The following is a 22,598-nucleotide window of genomic DNA, read 5'->3' as shown; positions in this document are numbered from 1 at the left end:
TACTAGACCACATGTGAAAATGGAAAGCTCCTTTTTCCCACTTGAAGCGTAAACCCTAGACAGACCATTGGCTTTCAGCCTGTATTTATTTAAAGCAACTGAATGTTACCTTTTTTTCCCCTAATGAAATTGTATATTGAAACCCAATATATAAAATATAAAAATAAAGCTGTTGAAAATGTGAGGAAGCCTGCCCTTGTAGTTCCCACTTCTACTCCCAAGGCATATTAGAACAATTTTGAAACTCCTTACTTAGACTAAAAGTTTCTTTGACTTCTTTTCCCTAGGCTCTTACTCTAATCATGTTCTTCAGGGGTTATATCTGTGATGATAGGAAGAGGTAAGAAAAACTGAACCCAAGGAGAAGTATGTCAAGGAAAGAAGAGTTTGGCCTGCTGGAATCTATATTGGTTCTAGCCTAAGCACCCATTCTAGGCTTTTCTGGGATTAAGAAGTAGTCTTTATCCCTTCTTAGTGTCATTAAGAAGCTTTAGGGAAGTATAGCAGTCAGGAAAGGAAAAGAGGTTACGAGAGAGAGGTATCAAAAACTTGGATCGAGAGAAACATGAGACTTCTCAATCCATTGACTCTTGTTCCTAGATCCATGCCCCAATTTCAACCTTGACTTAAGTCCTTTGGGGCTTCAGAAGCATTGCATTTTCCCTGAAGATTGCAGTATCCCACTAATAATTGTTGTGTTCAGCTTCTAAAGAATTGATAAAAGATTGGTGTCCAAATTGGCTATCTTGTTTTCAGATACCCTTAGAATTATGTTAGTACTGTTAAGAAATATATTACTAAAGACTATTGTATTATTTTGAACATGAAAGTGGCAATATTCAAGTGTTCTTACCCAAAAAAATGCCATTACTCATACATTCTTAACTTACAGAAAAATGGTAATTTGATAGATTTAACCTTTAATACATGTCGACCCAGGTAAACTTGAGTGTTTTGAATTAGAATATCATAGATTCTTTTTCTTTTGTGTGTGTGTGTGTGTGTATATATATATATATTTTATTGAAGTATAGTCAGTTTAAATGTGTCAGTTTCTGGTGTACAGCGTAATGCATGATACATGAACATAGATATATTCGTTTTCATATAGATTCTTTTATCCTAGTTTAAGTCAAATTTCTGTTCCTGTGTTTTCAAGTTTCCCCCTTCACACCAGTTCCTTTTGCTTTCTGGCAATGTTATACTTTGCTATTGCCAGAAAAACTGTATGTATGTCAGAATGTGGGGTCCTTTATGGTATCCTTTATGGTATTGGCAAATCTGACTATGCAGAGTGCTTCTCATTTTAGGGGGACATTTGTGAATGGGATAGCCAGTAATAATTTTTGTTCCGAGTAGCTTACTGATGATATTGAATCATTTCTATAGCATGGTAATTAATATGGGGCAGAATTAGAACACAACCTTGCCCCAGGGAATTGTATGTTATTTTGTGGATGTTATTTCTATGAAATAACAAAAACAATTTCTTTATTGTTACTGAATGAGTTAGTTACATATAATGTCTACAGTTGTAGGAAACCTTACACCTAATGACCTGTTACTTTTCATGTATTTCTTAATTGGAAAAATACTCATTCAACAGGAATTTTTCCTTCTGTAAAGCATCTATGAAACAGCAATTTTGATTGATATTTCTCTTTTTTCTTCTTGTTTTTTTTTTTCTATTTTTAGTTACAGCAACCTCAGCAGACTCTTTTAACGCAGGTTAGTTTGGCATTTATTTCTTCTGGATATCTGAGTGAAGAGTAGACCAAAGTTTTATTCCTATTCTAGTTTTTCCTTCAGGGTTTAAAGATGAATATTTGTTAGATTCACATATAGTTTCGCAATATAATTTTAAATAAAGGTGGAAAACGTGTTTTTTGTTTTTTCTTTTATGCTTTTTGATGGCAGATCCCACTGTGGTCTAGTTTGAATAAATGAGATATTTTAAACTTAATACTGATTTTGGCTTTTACTTTTTCTTTGTAGCTAACATTTTTAGGAATTCTTTGGTATATGATTACATCCTTTTTAGCTTGACCTTAGTAGGTGAAGTTACTGTGTTCAGCTTCATTTTTCAGCACCGTTAAAAAGTTTGTGAACTTAAGAGACACAATGCTACTTTAGACTTTGTGGACCATTTACAATCTCTGTTGCATGTTATTTTCCCTTTATACAATTCTTTAAAAGTGTAAAAACCATCCTTGGCTTATAAGTTATATAGAAATCACAAGCTGTGGGCTAGATTTGTTCTGTGGGTCGTGGTTCACTGAACCCTTATTATATATGCTTAGAGTGACATGCAATGCAACTGTTAAAAAGAAAGCAGAACCTCTAATAATAGCTGAGGACAGTGATTATCCCATGGATAGGGAACTGGGTAGCTGAAGAACAGGAGTAAGAGAGACGCTTTTTACGATATAACCTTTTGTATCTTTTTAGTCTTGAATCTTTTTTTAAAAAATAAATTATAATAAATTTATAATAAATTATATCTCAATCTCACTTTCTGTTTTTATTTAAGAACTAAAATTGATTAACCCCTACATCATATTTTCAATCTCCAGTAGTAGCATTTCAAAGCTAAGTAGAAAGGTTAGTCTTTTCTTGGAATAGGATTTCCCAAAATGTGCCCATAAACCATTAGTGTCTTAGGATGTTAAAGAAACTTAATGAGAAACTGTTGTAGCTATAGTTTAAGAAAAGCTGAGTTCCTTTACTGTACATAAGACTTTGCTTTTTTCCCTCAATTGTAGACCCTAGAGACTTACTTAATGGGGCAGGTGTGTAAAAACGAATTCCATGGTTTGAGTTGAAGAATCAGATAACTGTTTCTTTTTAATGATTTTATTTCTATATATATATATAGAAATTTTAGTCAATAATATGTTGTTATTCATGCTTGATTGTGCCAGAAAAGACCAATGAAAGTATTACTCCTTTTCCCCAGTTTTATTGAGATATAATTGACATATAACATTGCATTAGTTTAAGGTATACAACGTGATTTGGTAATATGTATATATTGTGAAATGATCTCCACAATAAGTTTAGTTAACATACATCACCTCACATAGGAGAATTTTTTTTTCTTCTGATGAGAACTTTCAAAATCTACTCTCTTAGCAAGTTTCAAATGTATGATACAGTCTTCTTAACTATAGTTATCAGCCCTGTATATTATATCTCCAGTACTTACTTATCTTATAACTGAAAGTTTGTACTTTTGGACCACCTTCACTCATTTCCCCTAATCCATCCCACTCTGGCAGCCACCAATCTGTTTTCTGTTTTTTTTTTTTTTTTTCTGTTTTCTGTTTTTGTAAGTTCTTTGGGTTTTTTAGATTCCACATATAAGTGAGATCATACATATTTGTATTTCTCGATCTGACTTATTTCAGTTACATAGGACTTTCCTGAGTCTTTGTTATTGCCACTATGGATTTTGGATTTCTAAGAAAGGGACAATATGCAGTTTTTTTAAACTCATTGCCTATGGTGACTTTTTTTCCTGAAACAATCTGAAGAAATTAACCTGAGAGAATTTAATCATGAAGCAGATAAAAAATAACATAATTTTTCAGACTTGAGCTTCATCTTCAAGGTGTACACACATATTATCTAACTTCAGTAATTTTAGCATTTTGAGTTAGTTTTAAGTAGTCAGTTTTAATTTCTAGACTATTTCAAGTCATTATCTTAATTTGATGTTGATTTTGTTTTATAGCCAGCTGTTGGATTGCCTACAAGCCTTAGCTTGTCAACTCCTCAACCTGCAGCTCAGATAACTGTATCATATCCAACACCACGGTCCAGTCAGCAACAAACACAACCTCAGAAACAGCGTGTTTTTACAGGGGTGGTTACAAAACTACATGATACATTTGGATTTGTGGATGAAGATGTATTCTTTCAGCTTAGGTAAACTTTATTAGGTGTTGACAGATGCCTTTTGGTATTTCCCATTAAGTATATAGATAAGACACCTGCTTAATTGTGTAATGGAATTGTGGTTTAGCTGTAATTTTCTGCTTTAATCATTCAGCCTGTACCTGTGACATTTTTTGATGGAGAATGTGACTGAAGATATCTTTTGATTATTGAACAGTATCTTTTAATTATTGAAGAAACTCGTTATGGTGAATTCTTTATAAATGTTTTATAGGAGTGTACATTTCTAGTTATTCATGGGCAGACTTTAAGTGAGATTAAGGATTGAAATAGTCAAATGCCTTTTAGAATTTCATCTTCTGTTTGACACATCTAATACTAATATAAACTAAAAATGTTTTAATTGAAAAATTAATGAATAAAATTGATGAACTAATGTATTTGAAATAGTATTTTGTGAATGTGGTAGAGGTTGCAGGAGATACATATTTCCTTGGATCAAATATATTTCTAATGAACTTATTTAGAAGTACTTTGAGCAATTAAAATTTAATTTCTGTGTAAGATTTTTCTGTAAGTGGATCTCCTGTTTTCCCATCTTTTCTGCATTTCTCTCTTCTTTCCAAAGCTCAAAGCAAATCTTACTCTTGGTTTGTAAAAGAAAGTGCTGTAGTGGGAGGAATATGGTATTAGGAGAATAGGGGGATAGAAAATTATTTCTTCCACTTAAAACTGCATTTATATAGCAAGAGTGAAAAATGATCAGTTCTAAAGTAAGTATAAGAGGTATTTCTACTTTTTTTTGTTTTCTTTTTTTTATTGAAGTATGGTCAGTTTGCAGTGTTGTCAGTTTCTGGTGTGCAGCATAATGTTGCAGTCATACATACATATATTCGTTTTTATATTCTTTTTCATTATAGGATACTACAAGATACTGAATATAGTTCCCTGTGCTATACAGAAGAAACTTGCTGTTTATCCATTTTATATCTAGTAGTTAGTATCTGCAAATCTTGAACTTCCAATTTATTCTCAGTTTATCCCTTCTCACCCCTGTCCCCTCCAGTAACCATAAATTTGTTTTCTATGTCTGTGAGTCTTTCTGTTTTGTAAACAAATTCATTGGTGTCCTTTTTTTGGATTCCACACATAAGCAATATTGTACGGTATTTTTCTTTCTCTTTCTGGCCTACTTCACTTAGAATGATAATTTCCAGATCCATCCTTGTTGCTACAAATGGCATTATTTTATTCTTTTTTATGGCTGAATATTCCATTGTATATATATATATATATATATATATACACTACAGCTTTTCAAAAGAGCTTTTTAGGCTTACATTTCAGGTATAGTTTACTTTAAAATGCTAAGTATATAAATCTTTTTTGGAGGAATCTCTTCTAATTGTGTTTGTATTTAACTTCATTCTTTTTCAGTGCTGTCAAAGGGAAAACCCCCCAAGTGGGTGACAGAGTACTGGTTGAAGCTACATATAATCCCAATATGCCTTTTAAGTGGAATGCACAAAGAATTCAAACGCTACCAAATCAGGTACATAAAATAGTTAGGTGTTATAAAAACATGGTAATTGAGTCTTCCAATTTACAAAGATTTTTCTTTCTTTTCAAATTTTATTTCTTTATTTTTGTTAAGAATCAATCCCAAACTCAGCCTTTGCTGAAGACTCCTCCTGCTGTACTTCAGCCAATTGCACCACAGACGACGTTTGGTGTTCAGGCTCAGCCCCAGCCCCAGTCACTGCTGCAGGCACAGATTTCAGCAGCTTCTATTACACCACTACTGCAGACTCAGCCACAGCCTTTATTACAGCAGCCACAGCAGAAAGGTATTAACATGCAGTTTATCTTTGCTTTTTATGTTTCAGATTAATACATAACTGTTCAGTTGTTAAAATAATGAGAGTTTGCTTTTAATTACAAACAAGAAAGGGACTTGCAGAATACTTGAAAGGAAGCTTAACTATCTTATATAGGGCACTTATATAGCTATTTGGAAGGATTTTTATTTTATTGCTGTTATTCAAAGACATGCTCTTTGTGAACTTCAAGTAAATATCAAAACTAATAATCCCCTGTCCCCCATTGGTATGTTATCTGTAATAGAAGAAAATGTTTTGGAGACTTATTTCTTACGAACATAACAGCATTTTATATATGTGTAGAATGTTGTGGCAGCACGTTACTCTTTGAATCGTAGTGCTTCAAATAAATGACCTGTGTTAAAAATTTTTGCAAATTGATAATTTGACACTTTGAATGTTTTCATATCAAGACATTGTTTAAAATGGTAGCCTTGACTTTAGGAGAAGCGTACTTAGTTGGTATTTTAAAAAGCTGTAATTGGCATTTTCTTTTATTGTAAATTGACACAAATATAACAAAGTTATAAAAATGGATTGCAGTGTAATGTTATTATGTGAACATCTGTGTAATGACTGCATGGGAGAAAAAATACGTTAACTCTTTTTTAATAGTTTTACTCCAAGTAAACTGCTCATAATATAGTTTAGCTTTGCCTGTTTTTGAATTTTATGTAATATGTGATTCCATCTGTATGATCTTTTGTAAGACTTGTTCAGTGTTATGTTTTAAAGTTTTTCGTACTGTTCATTCTGTGTGGCTCTAGTTTCTTCGTTTTCATTGTTGCTTAATATTCCATTGTGTGAGTATTGTAAAATTTATCTGTTCTTTGGTAAATATTTGGATTGTTTCTAGTTTTTGGTTTCTGCAACCACTGCTGTGGGTTCCTAAAAGAGAACCATTTCCTATATTACCATAATCTACTATCACTTCTAATAAAAAGCATTTAAGTATCCTGTTTATATTCAGACCTCCCCAGTTGTCTCTCAAATGTCTTTTAAGTTTATTTTTTGTTTCCTAAACAAAAAGCCAGTCAAATTTCATGTGTTGTGTTTTGTTACATTTCTTTAGTCTTTTTATTCTAGAATAGTTTCCCAGTTTTTCTTCCTTCCTCTTTGGCATTGACTTTTTAAGAAATTGGTCTAGTTGATTTGTAGATTCTTTTGAAATGTTCTGTTCTGGATCTTTCTTGACTCTTTGTGATATTTTTACTGTGTTCCTCTTTCTGCCATATATACTATAAACTAGAAGTTAAGTCTGAAGGCTTTTGGCAAGAACACATTATAGGTGATGTTTTGTAATTCATACTGTTTCAAACTAGAGGGCATATGTTGTCAGATTCTTCTATTATTGATGATAAATTTTATTACTTGATGAAAGTGATGGCCATGGATCTCCCCATTGTAAGGGTTCTTTTCCTCTGTGTAGATAACCTCTGAAGGATACCTTGGTGCTCTGTGAATGTCTTGTTGTATAGCAGTCTTTAGTTTAATGTCTGTAGATCAGAGGTTGGCAAACTTCAGCTCTTGGATTTGGTCTCTGTCCTGGTTTTGTATGTTCCCTGAGCTAAAAATGGTATTTACATTTTTAAAGAGTTGTTAAAAAATACACAAATATTACAATTGGTCTCTATCATTTGTGGGTCACAAAATCTAAAATGTTAGCCAAATTTTTCTATATAAAATTTAACCAGGTAATCCTTTTGAACTTCGTTTAAATAAGTTAAAATATTTTTTTCTATGTCTTTTAAAGCTGGCTTATTGCAGCCTCCTGTCCGTATAGTTTCACAGCCACAGCCAGCACGAAGGTTAGATCCACCATCCAGATTTTCAGGAAGAAATGACAGAGGGGATCAAGTGCCTAACAGAAAGGATGACCGAAGGTATGTTTTTAAAAGTATACTTTTGATGGTGTTGATGGTTGCACAGTGTGAATGCACTTAATGCCACTGAACCGTTCACTTCAAAATGGTTAAAATGGTAAGTTTATGTTACGTATATTTTACTACAGTTTTCAAAAAAAGTTAAAAAATGTATACTGTGGAATCTTGCTTTTATTACCTGTAATATTTATTTCATTAAAGAACTCTTTGATAATGCCAGAAATAGTAGTAATTTTAGAAAAATTTGCTTTAAGTCGTGAAAGGGAGAGAGAAAGGCGTAGATCCAGAGAAAGATCTCCTCAGAGAAAACGTTCCAGGGAGAGATCTCCTCGAAGAGAGAGAGAACGGTCACCTCGGAGAGTTCGACGTGTTGTTCCACGTTATACAGTTCAGTTTTCAAAGTTTTCTTTAGATTGGTAAGTTCTTGTCTTCCCCATTGTTTTTCTTGAATTGCAGATTTTGTATAATGTGGAGGAATGTGTTATGTATGGAGATATTTTCCTTACAACTTTGATTTCTCGACATTTAGTGCTCTTAGTTATATAAGGGCAGAAATGCAACTTGAAGTACTAGTTTAGTTCTTTGCAAGAGCGCATTATTTTCATACTCTCATTAAAGATACCAACTATAGAAAAAGGCAGCCCCTCTAATGAAGTTGTTCCTTAAAGGTAGAACTAAGATCCAGATTTGTTGATAACCTTATTAAGGTTGTGCATAGTCTAGTGTATATGATGAAGTAATGATACAGTAGTGGACCAGCTATTTCAAGTTAGGTGTGGCAATGTAGTATAATAGAAACATAGACCTACGTATATACTCAGAGACGTGTAGCATATACACAGTTGTGTGTATACGTAAGTACATTTTTGTACTTACGTACCTGAGCCTTTGGAATCAGGTAATGGAAAAGTTACCAAGAATTTCTGAGCTCCGAGTGTGAAATGGAAATTTTATTGACTAGCAGAATTATTGTGATATTATTTGAGTTCATGTATCTAAAGCCCTTAACCCAGCATGTGACAGCTGTAGATACTCAATGGTGGTGGTGGGATGTGGTGGCCAACTAAGTAATGGCTGCAAAGGCGTAATTGATAAAAAGGCAAATTGGTAAATGACTGTTTTACTCTAGGGGAAAGGAAAAATTATCTCATTATATATAAGGTGAATAAACAGATGGAAATAACAAATTGACAGTAAAATAAGAAAAATGAATCATTAAAAGCAGTGTTTAAGCGTTTCTGGTATAGGTTAAAATAACTATGTACTTCAGTGTCCTGAGAGGGTATTGCTGCCTTTCAACAAAGTATGATAATTAATATTCATATTACTGGCTTATCAGAAGTTAAAATTTATATATATTCAGTTCTGTATGGAGTAAACCAGTGTATTATTTAAGCTACTCAGTGGCAAAATCTCACTTGGTGACCTGCTTAATTGTTATGTAGTTGGTGTTTATTTACTCTTGCTTGTGACAGTCCTAATCAGCAACTTTTTAGTTTTTACTAGTTTTTTTGTTATCCCTGTTTACTTGTATGCTTCAAAGTGTCTTGTCTGCATATTTCAGAGAAATTCATTGGAAACAAAACCTCAAAAATATTGACTACTGCCTTTAAACTCATCTGTTCCCAGTCTCAAATGCTATTCTAGGAAGAGTTGATGAATAGGATATAAATCGAACAGCTATCTTTCTCCTTCGAAGTTAAATCTTCACAGTTCCACTTTAAAGTAAATTACCGGAACATCAAATGAACCCATTACAAATAAAAGTGATTTTAAAATTTCCATACCTCTTATCTGTAATTGTGGAAATCAAGATTTTTCTCATAGTAATATGTTTATAAGAGACTGTATGCCAAGAAATGATACATTTGCACTTACCTTTTGTTTTATTATAGATTTTACTCTTCTGGGATAAAACACAACTTCAAAAATTCTGGTGGGGAACTAGGAAACTATTACACATACTTTTTGTTTGTAGCACTTCTTTAAAAACCAAAAATAAAACTCAAATAGCTGTTTTTAACGTTTTTGTTACTCTGGCAGCAGTATTTTGTCCAAATAAGTATAACTGTGTCAACAACCATAACTGATAAGTTTATCATTCTGTATTTCTTATTTTTAGGTTTCAAATTAAAAGACATCCCTATAGATGTATTAGTCATGTTTTGTACTCTTATCTTCAGTTGTCTTTAAAAAGGATAGTTTAGTTATCTTTTCATCTTATAAATTATTGGTGTTTCCCACTTTTCATTATGCTTTTAACAGAAATCTCTTGGCCTTTTACCAATTTGATTTACTTTTGAGTTTTTCTCCTTTAAAAGCCCTGCTTCTTAGGAAATACGAAAATCTTTAAAAAAATTAGTATACTGGATTTAAAAGGCAAAAAAACTTATCCTTTCTTTACATAATAAACAAGCAGGGATGGATCTTAATCATTAACATAGATATGGAGATGTGGATAATCCAAAACATTTGGATTTTGCTTTCATTTGGATTTTTATATTTAATTTTAAATGTAACTCTGCCTGATCTAGGATCTTAACTGCAGAATAAAGGTTGTATTCTTTTCTCCACTGTATAAACCTGATTGAGGAGCACTCATACTAATTTGGTACCACTCTTAACCCTTTTTTGTATCCATTCTATATGAATCATAATTTTCTCAAAAATGCAGCTTCCACTGAGGCAGAATTGCTTTTGTTCAAATCTTCTCTGAAGCTTGGGTTGAAGTTATTTCAAAGGGTCTTCTAAATGAATTCTAAGCTACGCACAAAAAGTAAATAAAGGTAATACTCATATAGTATTTATTCAAAGCTATAAGTAAACATATTTGAAAGTGACATTTTCCATATGCCTCTATGCAAATCTATAGCTCATTAACAGTTGACTGTTCATTTTCAACTGACTTTTAACCATGTCAGGTTATATAGCTTCTGAATTGAATGAATGTTTGCATAGTTTTTGATATTATGACTACTTATTCACTACTTATGTCTGTTTTTCAGTCCTAGTTGTGACATGATGGAACTAAGGCGCCGTTATCAGAATTTATATATACCTAGTGACTTTTTTGATGCTCAGTTTACATGGGTGGATGCTTTCCCTTTGTCAAGACCATTTCAGCTGGGAAATTACTGCAATTTCTATGTAATGCACAGAGAAGTAGAGTCCTTAGAAAAAAATATGGCTGTTCTTGATCCACCAGATGCTGATCACTTATACAGTGCAAAGGTTTGTATTCTGTGTAATACAGCTAAAATTTCAGAACAGTTATTCATATTAAGAGTGTACTGTGGAGTAATAACTCACTTCAGAAAGTGGTTGTTATGTTTAAGACCTGAATACCTGTGTTTTCTTGTCTGTCTGATTCTGTTTTGGTTAATTAAGTAATTTCATCTAGCCTCTTTTTGCCTTAACTCTTAAGCTGTAAAACTGTGATTATTTTGAACCACATAGAGATGTGACAATGAAATTCATTTTATTAAGCTTTCTGGAATGTTGCATTACTTCTGGGGTGGCCCCAGATAAAATGTAATGTTGGGTGAATGCACTTACATGTTTAGTTTTCAGGTAGCATTCAATATGTTGCTTATGGTCTGTATTTTCCTGCTATTTTAAAACATTGATCAAAAGGATTCCCTGAAAGTTAAAACTATGTAATTATAAGGTATCTAATACCATTTCTGGTATAGCATTTTACTTTCCATTTTTATAAAAAAACTTCAGATATCTAATATGTAAGGATAATTAGTAGTGCTTCTCATTTTTTTACGTTACTTTAGACTTTTGACAGGATTGAATTATTTGACTATAATAGGTAATGCTGATGGCTAGCCCTAGTATGGAAGATTTGTATCATAAGTCATGTGCTCTTGCTGAAGACCCACAAGAACTTCGAGATGGATTTCAACATCCTGCTAGACTTGTTAAGGTAAAATGAAACATTTATTTTAACTTTAGGTGTATACGTTCTTTGCTCAGCTCTGTCCATATATAAAATTAAAAGTACTATGTTTTAAATTTTGTTGATTTGTTTAATAACTAATTTTAATATAGTTAAGGTACTCAGTTTAATAATGTAGATGTTTTTCTCATTGCAGAGAATGTCCAATTGCTTGTCATTAGTTTTGCTTGTCATTTGTTCAACTGCCATTTATATATGAAGCATAGTAAAATCTTAGTGGTATAATGGATTTACTTGGATGCTCTTAAAGTTTGAATTGTAGCTTGTTTCTTTAAAAGAACTTTTTATCTGAGGAAATATTTTAGAAGGATGAGTTATGATGTGTAAATCCTATTCCATTGCTGAAATGCAGTGTGGAACACGATGAACTGAACTCTTCCTTGACTGACAGATACCAGAGGTAGTAAAATGATATTGGAAAAGTTTGTTCCTTTCCTTTTCAAGTATTTTATTTGTAATTTGAAAAGTTGAATAATACATGTAAATGATTTTTTGTTTTAAATTAGTTTTTAGTGGGCATGAAAGGCAAGGATGAAGCCATGGCCATTGGAGGCCACTGGTCTCCTTCGTTGGATGGACCAGACCCAGAGAAAGACCCCTCTGTGTTGATTAAGACTGCTATTCGTTGTTGTAAGGCTCTGACAGGCATTGATCTAAGTGTATGCACACAATGGTAAGTACCAATTCATTTCTTGTTTAGAAATGTTTTTCTAATAGTTCATGTAGATGCTCTTGTCTGTCAGCCTTTTCCCTCCCTTATTTTAGCAATCTTAATCATACAGGTAATCTCAAAGGAAAATCCCCATTTGTAGCAAAAGTTTATTTGGTGCCAAAAATGCTGGGCGGGAAAAGGATTAAGAACTAATGAAAATAAACTGAAAATTTAAATGTTTTGTTATGCTGTACTTTGGAAGTTGGATGTATGTTGAAAATATTTTTCATTTCATGCATAGCTGGAGAAGATCGTCAAGAGAGAACTTCATTTCATTATAATTCTTTTGTTATAAAATGATGTAGTTGCTGATTATTTTTGTTCAGCCATATTTTCTCTTGAGGCTTATTTGTCCTGTGTATTTTAGTATATTTCTTGTGACTTAATTGAGAATATTCTTTTTTAGCACATGAAATCTGAACAGCTATCCAGCTTCTTCAGGTATTCTCTAAATTATGGGTAGCTCTGAAAATGCTTTCGGGAACATACTCTTCTCTTAACCATAAAATATTGTACAAATGTACCAAAAGAGGAACTATGGCTTCTATAATTTTTTTTTCTTTAGACCAACCTCAAGTTCTTGCAGCAAAGTTTCTTTACTTGATGTGCTACAAGTGAACTAGGGTCTTTAAAATGTATTTTAGAATTTTTTTTCCAACATGCTTCTTCCCTTGCAACAGGTACCGTTTTGCAGAGATTCGCTACCATCGCCCTGAGGAGACCCACAAGGGGCGTACAGTTCCAGCTCATGTGGAGACAGTGGTTTTATTTTTCCCGGATGTTTGGCATTGCCTTCCCACCCGCTCAGAGTGGGAAACCCTCTCCCGAGGATACAAGCAGCAGCTGGTCGAGAAGCTTCAGGGTGAACGCAAGGAGGCTGATGGAGAACAGGCACTGAACGCTAATCCCTTTTTCTATTTCCGCTTCTCACAGGCACAGGAACACAGGCACAAATGCACACCACACACTACATAACAAACACACATGGAGGAACATAGCTGGTAACAGCGACTGGTAATCCAGCTTTCAGCAGTATAGTTTTATGTTCTTTTCTCTTAAAAAAAAATCTGTCTATTATGCTAACTTTAAGAGTGCTGAGACCTCAAAGGAAAATAAGTTGTGCTTAAATTGCACAGAATTTTGTTTTTATCATAGGTCTAGTTGCTGGAATCTGGGACCAGTTGTTGAGCAAGATTCAGTATTAAGCCATTTTAAACATTTTGCCATTTTCTAAAATTTAAAAAATTTTCTCTTTCACGGTCATCCGTTCTAGTCATGGATATTTGAAATTGGACAACCACAAGTCTGAGAGATTTGAAATTTCAGGCTATGTGGCATCGTCTTTGGTACATTTGAAAGGTCTGACTTAATCAGTCTTTGGGTGGCTTGAAAATTGGGGCAAGATCACACACTGTGTGGTTAGTGGAGACCGGCAGTGTTTGTGCATCCCTGATATCCTTTGTGTTGTAATTTATCACCCTTTTGTGTTTCACAGATCTGGCTTTGATTGGCTGATGAGTGTCTTTGTGATCAGTTAAAAGTGGTAGAATGTATGTACGTGGACTTGCCTAAATAATAACTTTAGGAGAAGATAATCTGAAACATTTGTGACCTTGCACAGATCAGCAACAGACTTTTAAAAATAAATTACCTTTATTTTAAGGTTTCAGAATAGTAATTGTATTCTTAACCTTGTATATCAGGATGAAGAAGAGAAGGATGATGGTGAAGCTAAAGAAATTTCCACTCCTACTCATTGGTCAAAACTTGATCCAAAGACAATGAAGGTAACTTTGAAAATAATGGTATTTAATTTGGAATCTCTGAACAGGAATAGAGAATGAGGACAGTTTTTTTTTTTTCCAGATATAAGCCATTAAAAATGAAGTCCGCTCGTTTTCTATAAGTATTCTGTGTTATATTTGTGTGTTTGTATCTATAAAAATTAAATAAAAGTGACTTCATAAATCAGTTGAGGCAATATCTGTTCAAAGCAAGATGCATATGCTTATGGTCTTTTCTCATTTTGGAACTGACCAAGATGTTATTTCTGCACTTAAGTGACTTAAATTCAAGGAGAGGAATGAAACATAGGAAAAAGATTATCCAGTTTTTAAAAGAAAATTTAAAAGTGAAAAGTGGACTGATATACGTCTAAACTGGGAAGAAAATAATTTAAGAACCTCTTTTGAAAATCTTTGATTAACCTGTACTAATGTTTCTTTGCTCCCCACGGTATCTGGACCTATTTTCTTTCTGTAGTTTTGTACCTCTGGGCCTCTAATGTGAATGTGGATCCACAGATTTTATATACATAAATTCTACATAGATCAGAAGATCAGAAGTTGATCATTATTTGGTTTTGCAACTTTTTATTTAACACTTAAAAGCTGACCTTTTGGTAAACTTTGTTCTCAGCAAAAAACAGATTTTTTTTTCGATTTTTATGAAACTACAGTTTCTTAACCCACATTGCTTTTTTAATAAGTAGAAAATGTGTATCATAAGAATGTTTGTTATTCTTGCACTACTCTTAAGTTGTCTTCAGCATCAGGTTTCACATGGAGTCCTGTAGATTCAAAAAATACAGGCAGGATGTGAGGGTGATCTGGCTGAGACATCTGTTACTCCACTGATCACCAGGGTTGATTCAGCTGATCTGGCTGGCTAGGCGGGTGTCCCTTCCTCCGACACCTCTCCTTGTGCATCCCTCCCTAAGCTGTGCACTCAGTCAAAGAGGGTGACCATCCCCCATGGAGTCTGTTCTTCTCAGTCAAGGGTATACCAGTATCTGCACTCCCCTGCTAGACCCTCCAAACAAGCTCTCAAAACATAAAGACAATTAAATTAAGCTTGCATCCCTGGACTTTTGTCAGACTGACGGCTTTGCTATTAAGTTTATTTCAAAACTTGGATTCCTTTTGATTATAGATACAATGCAAGCTTATTTGAAAAATTGGTGCATACATAAAAAATTAAAGGAAAAAGTTTACTCAAGCCTGTCATTCAAAGACAGCCATTCTTAAAAATTCGATGTATTATCTTTCATTATTTTTTCTGGGTACAAGTGATGTGATTGGCTGGTTGGTTCTAATCATTTTGTGTAAATAAGTTGCTGTCTCATTCTTTTCAGTTTATAATAGTATTTCCCATGTAGTTTATTTTTTAATTTTATTTTTTCCATGTAATTATTTTTAAGTGTTCTATATGGTTCCATCTGTTGATATACTGGTTTTTTTCTTAGGTATTACTCTTCTATTGGATATTATATTCTTCACTTTTTTGGAGGGAGAGACTATAACAAGGAATTTTTTTTTCTTAAAGTTTATTTTTATTTGTGTTTAGGATATTTCTTTTAGGATAAATTCCCAGAAGTTAGAATCTCTGGGTCAAAGAGCTTTAACTTTTTTTCTTAATCATCTTAAAACATGTTTCAAATTATTTTCCAAAAATATTCTCTCAATTTGCTTTTTCACAAGCATTTTATGAGCTGTACAAGTGTCCTTTTCACCAAAAATTTAAAAAATCAGACAATAGATCACTTGTCAGTTTCCTAGTTCAGTATCCTGTTTTCTTTCTCTGTGTTTTATATTCTGTGTATTTAGGTAAATGATCTCCGAAAAGAATTAGAAAGTAGAGCTCTTAGTTCCAAAGGCTTAAAGTCCCAGTTAATAGCCCGATTAACAAAACAGCTTAAAGTAGAAGAGCAAAAAGAAGAACAAAAGGAATTAGAGAAATCTGAAAAAGAAGAGGAAGAGGAGGATGATAGGAAATCTGAAGATGATAAAGAGGTATGTACTGAATTATTTAAATACTGTTAAACATAATAATGGTTTATAGAGAGTTCTTGGAATATGTATGTGTATACTTTTACTAAGGTATAATTTACATAATTGTAAAATTCAACCTTTTAGTGAATAGTTGTATAAGCATTGACACGTGCATATAGTCGTTTAACTCCCACCACAGTCGTGATGTAAAACAGGTCTGTCACCCTCTAAAAATCCGATGTACCCCTTTGTAAGCATTTTCCTCTCTCACCTGCCTCAGCCTCTGGAAGCCACTGATCTGTTTTCCTACTGTTTTTCTTTTCCTACTGCCTTTCCCAGTATATCATGTAAGTGAAATTATATAACTTTTTGAGTCAAGACCTATTTAACTTAGCATAATGCATTAGAGATTCACCCATTTTGTTGTGTGTTTTTGTAGTTTGTTCATTTTTATTGCTAAATAGTATTCCATAGTATTAATGTATCACAATTTGTCTATTTGTTCTCCACTTGAGAGACATTTATTTCCAAGTCATGTATTTTTAATTCTCCCTCTTAAAAATGAATAATAATCTTTTAGATATAGGAAATGAGAAATTTTGGTTGTCGGAGCCATTAAGTTCAGAGATTGAGCTCTGAAGTGTTTGAGAATTTTGCTGCTTTAAAGCTTTGTGTTTGATTGCATATCAATTCTTAAGACTTAAAGTCTGTTTATTCAGGCCATTTATACCTCAGTCTTATGCCCAATAGAATAACTCCTGAATGCATAAGCTTGTCATTTGTTTTCTGAATTTGATATACACGGATATCAGAAGTGTGTTATAGTACCAGTAATTAGATAATCCAGCATTATGTGTTTCCTGATGGGATACATTGTGAAGTATAAATCATTATTTATGAAGCATTGCTGCCAAAAGTGTTTTACCTTAATCTGTGAGAAAAGTCTGATCGATTGATTTTTATTGAAGTGTAGTTGATATACAATGTTGTGTTTGTTAGTTTCTGGTGTTAGCAGCGTAATGACTCAGTTATATATATATATAGTGTTTTTCATATTCTTTTTCAGTATAGGTTGTTACAAGCTATTGAATATAATTCCATGTGTTCTACAATAGGGCCTTGTTGCTTATCTATTTTGTGTGTAGTAGTTTGTATCTGCTAATCTGAAACTCCTAATTTATCCCCATGCCTTTCCCCTTTGGTAACCATAACTTTGTTTTCTGTGTCTGGGAGTCTGTTTATAAATAAGTTCATTTGTGTAATTATTTTAGATTCCATATATAAGTGATATCATATGACATTTCTCTTTCCCTTTCTGACTTATTTCACTTAGTGTGATAATCTCCGGATCCATCCACGTTGCTGCAAAGGGCATATTTCATTCTTTTTTATGGCTCAGTAGTATTCCATTGTACATGTATACCATAACTTCTTTATCCAATCACAGTCAGATAAATTTAGAATGTAAGAAATTCTGCAAAGCAATTTGTCTGAACTCTTCAGAAAATGTCTGTGTAATGAAAGGAAGAATAATGGTTTAGATTAAAGGAGATAAGTAAGAAATGACAAGTGACATTAGTACTGAGTGAAACTTGACTGGATCCTGGATAGGGGAAAAAAAGCTGTAGAGAGTATTTTTGGGATGATTGGAGAAATTTGGTCATAGATGTGATATTAGATAATATTGAAGCAGCGTTAAGTTTCTTGGATGTGGTAACAATTTTGTAATTGTGTAGGGAAATTATCTTATTCTTAAAGAGATGCATGATTTCTTATTTTACTAAATAGGTTATAAATATTTATCTTGATAGTGAAATTGTCTCAGAGTTGGCCAGCAGGAGGCCTTTCAAGTTGGCTTCTGTGTTCTTTAAAATGTCCTCATCATTTTTTGAGGACTTCTTATTTTGCAGTACAATACAGTGTTTCAGTCTCACTGTGTAGTATCCCTGCCCTAGCTCTGAAATCAGCTGTTTCCCTAGGAAGCCTTGGTACCTTTTGGTGAAGAATGGTAATGGTATTTAGAAGCCAATATGTCCTCATTGTTACTGTTGTTGTGCTGCTCCTAACCCCTCTCAGTGAACAGAGTTATGGAATATATATGTATGTGTATGTTGTATACCTACATATGTATATTTGTATCTGTGTTTATTACACTATCTTATGTATATTGAAAGTCATGAGTTTATACTAAGATTCCTCATTCTACTCTAACATCAGAAGAGTTCATTTTAGTTTTCTCCCTTTCCATGTATCCAACTCCTTTGTCCAATAATGCAAAACATAGCTTCCATTATACTTTTAATATATTTACTTCCTTTTTCAGTTGTCTATCACACTCCCTCTCCAGTCTGGATATCCTCCTTACTCTGCTTTGGTCTGACTTCCTGCTCTATGCTTTCTCTATGTGGATACCCTCACTGGGATTTCAGTACCTGGTGACTGGGCTGCTCACCTGCTCTGGGCCGTTGTAGCTCACCAGCTTCCGTCACCCCTCTGTAGATACCTGCTTTGCTTGGAGGGATTGCTTTAGAACTGAATTGTTCAGGACAGGAAATATAGAAAAAGAAGGCAAAGTGTCAGTTTTCACTTTTTGATGTGAGTGGCCATTGGTGCTCAAATCCTAGATCTGTTGATTTGTTGGGGTTGAAATGATGATGTTATAATTCTTATTTTGTTTTCACATATTCTCCTCATCTGCTATTTGGTTACCCAGTGGTATAGTGTTACCTATTGGTAAATTCATGTAGAAGAGGACAGTATCAATACTTGATTCTTTTCTTTCTTTTTAAAATAAGGAATGTTTCATGAATTTGAACCATTCTTGTGCAGGGGCCATGCTAATTTTAGTATATGTGCTGCTAAAGCAAAACACTGTTCTTTTTGTTTATCTGGTTTTCAGGATAATGAATTGATTCTCTGCCATTTTCAGAAGGTTACCTGTTTGTTTTTAAACATCATTTTGAATATATGGATTTGAACATTCTTGATGGGTTTCAGTTGTTTGCAATTCTTACCCTATTGAATCTCAAATTGTACCCCCTATTGTTTGCTAGTGGGTGGGAATATATGTACAGAAATACAATACGAATATATTAATAGCACCCCCACCGTTATTGTTCAAATTAGTTTAAATATATTTTTACATTTCCTATACCTGCTTTATCCTCATTTTTTATAGGCCAACAAGAGTCTTAGGGGAAGAGGTAACTAGGTTTATTTACTTACTTATTTTTTAAGTGCAGGTTCTGGGGATTGAACCCAGGACCTTATGCTAGGCAGGCACTCTACCACTGAGCTATCTCCTCCCCCATCCTCATTATTTAAACATGGTGGTCCTATAAATACATTGTTCTAGCATGTGGCGTTACATATTGTATGCTCTTTTAATCATTTAATTTTGGTTATAAAACTGTATGTGTAATGATCACAGCTGGTCCTTTTGTCCTTGTCTCCATAGTTCATCTCTGGTAGATTCCTCAGCGCTCATGGTAGCAGTATTTAAGTTTTTGTATGTTAACAGTTTAACTATATCCTTTATACTTGAAAATCATGAATATAAAATTTGATTCACATTTGTTTTCCTTGAGTGTCTTAAATATGTTGCTTTTTCTTAAGATTTTCTATGAAAAAAGTGCTGATAATGCAGTTTGCTTTCTGATAGTCACTTGCTAGTTTCCTAGATGTACAAATTTCTAATCTCATTAGAAATGTGTTTTGATATTGGTCATTTTGCATTAATATCTTCAGATGCATGGCATGCTTTTTCACTCAGATTCAGATTTATTTTCAGGAAAATTTCTCTTTAACAAAGTTTTTTGGTGTGTTTGGTGGTAAAATATATATAAGTTAAAATTAGCCTTACACCATTTTTTAGTATGTAGTTTATTGGCATTGAACTGCATTCACAATGTTGTGCAGCTGTCACCACTGTACATTTCCAGAACTCTATCCAAACAGTAACTCCATATGTTAAATAATAACTCCCTGCACCTCTCTCCTCTCTTCTTTCTGTCTCTATGAATTTCCCTATTCTAGATACTTCCTGTAAGTGGACTGATGCAGTATTTGTACTTTTGTGTTTGTCTTCTCTTGCTTAGTATAACATTTTCAAGTTTCATCCATGTTACAGCATGTATCCAAACTTGATTTCTTTTTAAGGCTGAATAATATTTCATTTTACATATATACCACATTTTATTTATCTGTTCATCTGTTGATGGAACTTTGTTTTCAGCTCTTGACTATTGTGGTTAATAGTGCTATATGAACAAACAAGTTTTCTTTAATAATAGTTTTTAAATTTGTTCTGTTCTCTTTTGTTTTCTTTAAGAAATTCTGATATCTCAGATTGAACTTTTTTGCTTCCTTGGTATTGGTCTCTTTTTCTTAAATCCTTTTCCTCTTCATTTCTTTTTGATTTAAAAAAATTTCCTATTACCTCCTGTTCTCTTAGGGCATGATCTCTTGAGTTCATTTGCTTTTTTATTCCTTCTAATTTATTCTTAAATTTTTGAAACTATCTTTTCTAAACTGTTCCATAAATTCTGTCACCTCATTTTTTACTTTTAAAATTCTTATTCATGTTGTTCTTTCAAACCTTACAATATTTTCTCAAATTTTTTTTAGCACACTTTAGTAAGTTAAAATTTTTATCTGTTTTTGGCCATGTCTTTCTGGCCCACTCATTGTCTGCAGGGATGTGATTTTTTTGCTCTTTGTTCTTTTTTTAAAAAATAGTAACTTTGTATGGAATTTGACTTCAATACTTTTCTATTGCTTATTTTTATGTGAATATCGTTTGCCTAAGTTTTATTAGAAGATTGCTTCAGATAGCTTTACTGACTTAACAGAGCTTTATGTTCTGTTTCCATGTTCTGTCAAAAAATACGGTGGCTTGCTGAGATTTCCATCTCTGTTGCCCTCTACCACTTTTTATCTGGACCTTCTGTTGTCTCTGTCCTGGTCACTATTAACTCTGCTCCCAGAAGTTTCTTCTTAATGTGGGCCGTGTGCTGGAAGGATGGGCTGGTAAATCAGCTTTGAAAGTTCATAGGGCTAGAATGTCCAGGTCCTTTCAGATCTTAACACTGACCCCTTGTACCCACTGAGTATTGTTGGGGGTAAAACCTTATCCTAGTTTCAGCTGCTGTTCTTAAATTGACCTGCTATGCTTTCCAGTGGATATGCATGTATTATGGTTTTCCAGTTCTTAGATCCTCAGGCAATCTCATTGCTTCCTTTTGCTTTCCCCTGACACAGATGCCAGCAATATATAGACCTTTTGGCTCTTGTGGCTTTTTCCCCACCCACTTGTATATTGGTGTTTGTGGGGTTGCCTTGTCACCTCGTTTTGTCATGAATATATGTGGATTTTGGTTTTGGTGTCTAAATTATTCTGTTTCTTTGAAATGTAAGGATTCAGATAGACCCTAAAACTATGTTACAACCACTGTTTTCCCAGAATCCTCTGATTTATATAAAGTTAATATAGGTTTGTGGTGTTTTTAAATTTTCCTCCTTAGAAGGTGGTTTCTTATGCTCAGACGTCCAAAAGAATTAGGAACCATAAAAGCTGCTATCCTCTTTAGTAAATTTAACCTTTCCTCCCTTCTTTATCTCTTATGGTTGTTACTATCATTGTAAGGAATTAGGGAAATTTTGTCTTTTTTCTTTATATAGTGTACATTTATTGTGTATACATGTTGTATGTGGAGGTTTAACCATTACTTAAAATCTCAAATATATAGGAAGAAGAAAGAAAACGCCAAGAGGAACTGGAACGCCAGCGTCGGGAAAGAAGATACATTTTGCCTGATGAGCCAGCCATTATTGTACATCCAAATTGGGCTGCAAAAAGTGGCAAGTTTGATTGTAGCATCATGTCTTTGAGTGTACTTTTGGACTACAGATTAGAGGATAATAAAGAACATTCTTTTGAGGTAATGTTTTAAGATTGAATTGGGATCCAGATAAGGTCCACACATTTTGATTGGTTAATATCTCTCTTAAATCTCTCTTGAGTGCCTCTTTCATTGTTTCTGGTTTGTTTGTTTTTGTTTTTGTATTTTTCTTACTTTTTTTTTTTTTTGAAAAAAACAACTAGATGATTTTTCCGTACAGACTCACTATTACTCTTTGCTAATTGCATTCCTATGTTGTGGTTTAAATGTTCCTCTGGCCTCTCTGTTTCTCATAAATTGACAGTTGGATCTAAAGGTTTAATCAAGTTCAGATTCAATTATTTTTTTCCTGAAGCTACTTCATAAATAGTGGTATGTTCTTTTATCAGGAGACATATGATACCATAATGTCTAATTGCCTCTTTGGAGAATGAGGTAGTACTTTATTATTTACTCTAGAACTAAAATACCATTTAGTGGGATTGAAACTTTTACTTGTGATTGATTTAGATGTAAGATAAAATATTTGATGTTTATCTTTTCAACATAAACCTGTTTCTTTGTACCATTATTTTAGAGCAGCTTTACAACG

General features: G+C 33.3%; 1 protein-coding gene and 1 non-coding gene across 4 annotated transcripts in view; both read left to right on the top strand.

The window, feature by feature from the left end:
* The window catches only part of CCAR1 (cell division cycle and apoptosis regulator 1), a 45,829-nt gene that overhangs the window by 10,944 nt on the left and 12,287 nt on the right, over window positions 1-22,598 (top strand). For 2 of the 3 annotated variants that reach the window (XM_031682215.2, XM_031682216.2), the window contains exons 5-17: window positions 1,696-1,728; window positions 3,734-3,927; window positions 5,335-5,449; window positions 5,552-5,744; window positions 7,531-7,660; window positions 7,915-8,076; window positions 10,666-10,891; window positions 11,478-11,591; window positions 12,131-12,297; window positions 13,017-13,227; window positions 14,040-14,123; window positions 15,942-16,127; window positions 21,854-22,045. In XM_031682215.2, the coding sequence (XP_031538075.1) occupies window positions 1,696-1,728; window positions 3,734-3,927; window positions 5,335-5,449; window positions 5,552-5,744; window positions 7,531-7,660; window positions 7,915-8,076; window positions 10,666-10,891; window positions 11,478-11,591; window positions 12,131-12,297; window positions 13,017-13,227; window positions 14,040-14,123; window positions 15,942-16,127; window positions 21,854-22,045 (2,007 nt within the window). The remainder of the gene's footprint in view (window positions 1-1,695; window positions 1,729-3,733; window positions 3,928-5,334; window positions 5,450-5,551; window positions 5,745-7,530; window positions 7,661-7,914; window positions 8,077-10,665; window positions 10,892-11,477; window positions 11,592-12,130; window positions 12,298-13,016; window positions 13,228-14,039; window positions 14,124-15,941; window positions 16,128-21,853; window positions 22,046-22,598) is intronic. The other variant, XM_072971421.1, reaches the window with a different exon arrangement.
* LOC116282396 (small nucleolar RNA SNORD98) lies at window positions 11,936-12,000 on the top strand. The gene has a single exon (XR_004191910.1). It is a non-coding gene; the product is annotated as a small nucleolar RNA SNORD98 (small nucleolar RNA).

The sequence above is a fragment of the Vicugna pacos genome, chromosome 11 (genome assembly GCF_048564905.1).
Source record: "Vicugna pacos chromosome 11, VicPac4, whole genome shotgun sequence".
NCBI classification, from domain to species: Eukaryota; Metazoa; Chordata; class Mammalia; order Artiodactyla; family Camelidae; genus Vicugna; species Vicugna pacos.
Note: the sequence above shows the minus strand (reverse complement) of the source record. Positions and strands in the feature narration are given on the sequence as shown.